Source organism: Fonticula alba, assembly GCF_000388065.1.
Source record: "Fonticula alba strain ATCC 38817 unplaced genomic scaffold supercont2.8, whole genome shotgun sequence".
Lineage (NCBI taxonomy): Eukaryota > Rotosphaerida > Fonticulaceae > Fonticula > Fonticula alba.
Genome location: NW_009242978.1, coordinates 1,623,905 through 1,624,811, shown reverse-complemented (window position 1 = coordinate 1,624,811; position 907 = coordinate 1,623,905). Strand labels below are relative to the sequence as shown.

The window sequence follows — 907 nt, the reverse complement described above, 5'->3', positions numbered from 1 at the left end:
CAGGCAAACGCTCCTGAAGGCTCTGCATCTCCCGGGGGGGGGAACAACGATGGCACTGAAAAACGCACGCGTTTACCCGAGGCATCGGGCTCGAAGTTGGCATCCTTCTTGAGCTTCCACAGGACAAGCCAGTAGATGGCTGGCGTCAGCAGGGCCAGGAAGAGGTTCCACACATGGAAGCCGGGTGTGATGGGCCGAAGGGAGAGTCGGTCAATCTCCTCCGGCGTGAGGTTCGGCTTGGAAAAGAGGCGCCGGAAGTCAGCGAGCCCCACCATCGGACGCTTGGGCTTCTCGGGACCCTGCGGCGGGGTCCAACCGGACAGGGACCGCCGACCAGGGATCACAGGCAGCTGGCCGGCGCGGAGGCCTTGCCGCATGGCCGCGGCAAACATGTCGTCAGCCGGGAACCCTGCTCGGGGGGGAGGGGGGAGTGAACAAGGAGGAGGCGAATGGGGGGGGGGGGGGAGGGAGGGCGCTAGCGAGCCTAGGGGGCCCGGGTGAACGGGGCGCCATGCCTTCTTCTGTGCGAGCACTGGTGACGAAGCACGAAGGAGGTGGAGTGGGAAAAGAAAAGAAGAGAAAGACACCGAGGGGGTCTGGCGAGCTATCGCCGGCTCTCCGGGCACACGGGAAGCACGCGGGAAGCACACGAGAAGCCCGAGCCTCAGCAGCACATGCGCCCCTGCGCCATGGAGGCCGGCTCAAGAGTCCCCGGGAAGGGGGGGGGCGGCGGAGAAGAACCAGTCCCCCAGGCCAGATCGCGGCAGGGGCGGGGGTGAAGGGCCTGCGATCCGGTGGCATCTGGTCCGAAACCGTCATGTGGCAGTGGCGCCCCGTACGGGACACAGAACATGTGATCCTCAGGGCGATTTATTCTAGATCGATCCTTGGGACGGTCTTTTCGCGC

At 65.5% G+C, this 907-nt stretch overlaps 1 protein-coding gene across 1 annotated transcript in view; it reads right to left on the bottom strand.

The window, feature by feature from the left end:
• H696_05015 (hypothetical protein) overlaps nucleotides 1-460 on the bottom strand; it is a 1,596-nt gene extending 1,136 nt beyond the window's left edge. The window contains exon 1 of the mRNA XM_009498886.1: nucleotides 69-460. Within this exon, the coding sequence (XP_009497161.1) occupies nucleotides 69-392 (324 nt within the window). The 5' untranslated portion in view covers nucleotides 393-460. The remainder of the gene's footprint in view (nucleotides 1-68) is intronic.
• Between the last annotated feature and the right edge of the window lie 447 nt (nucleotides 461-907).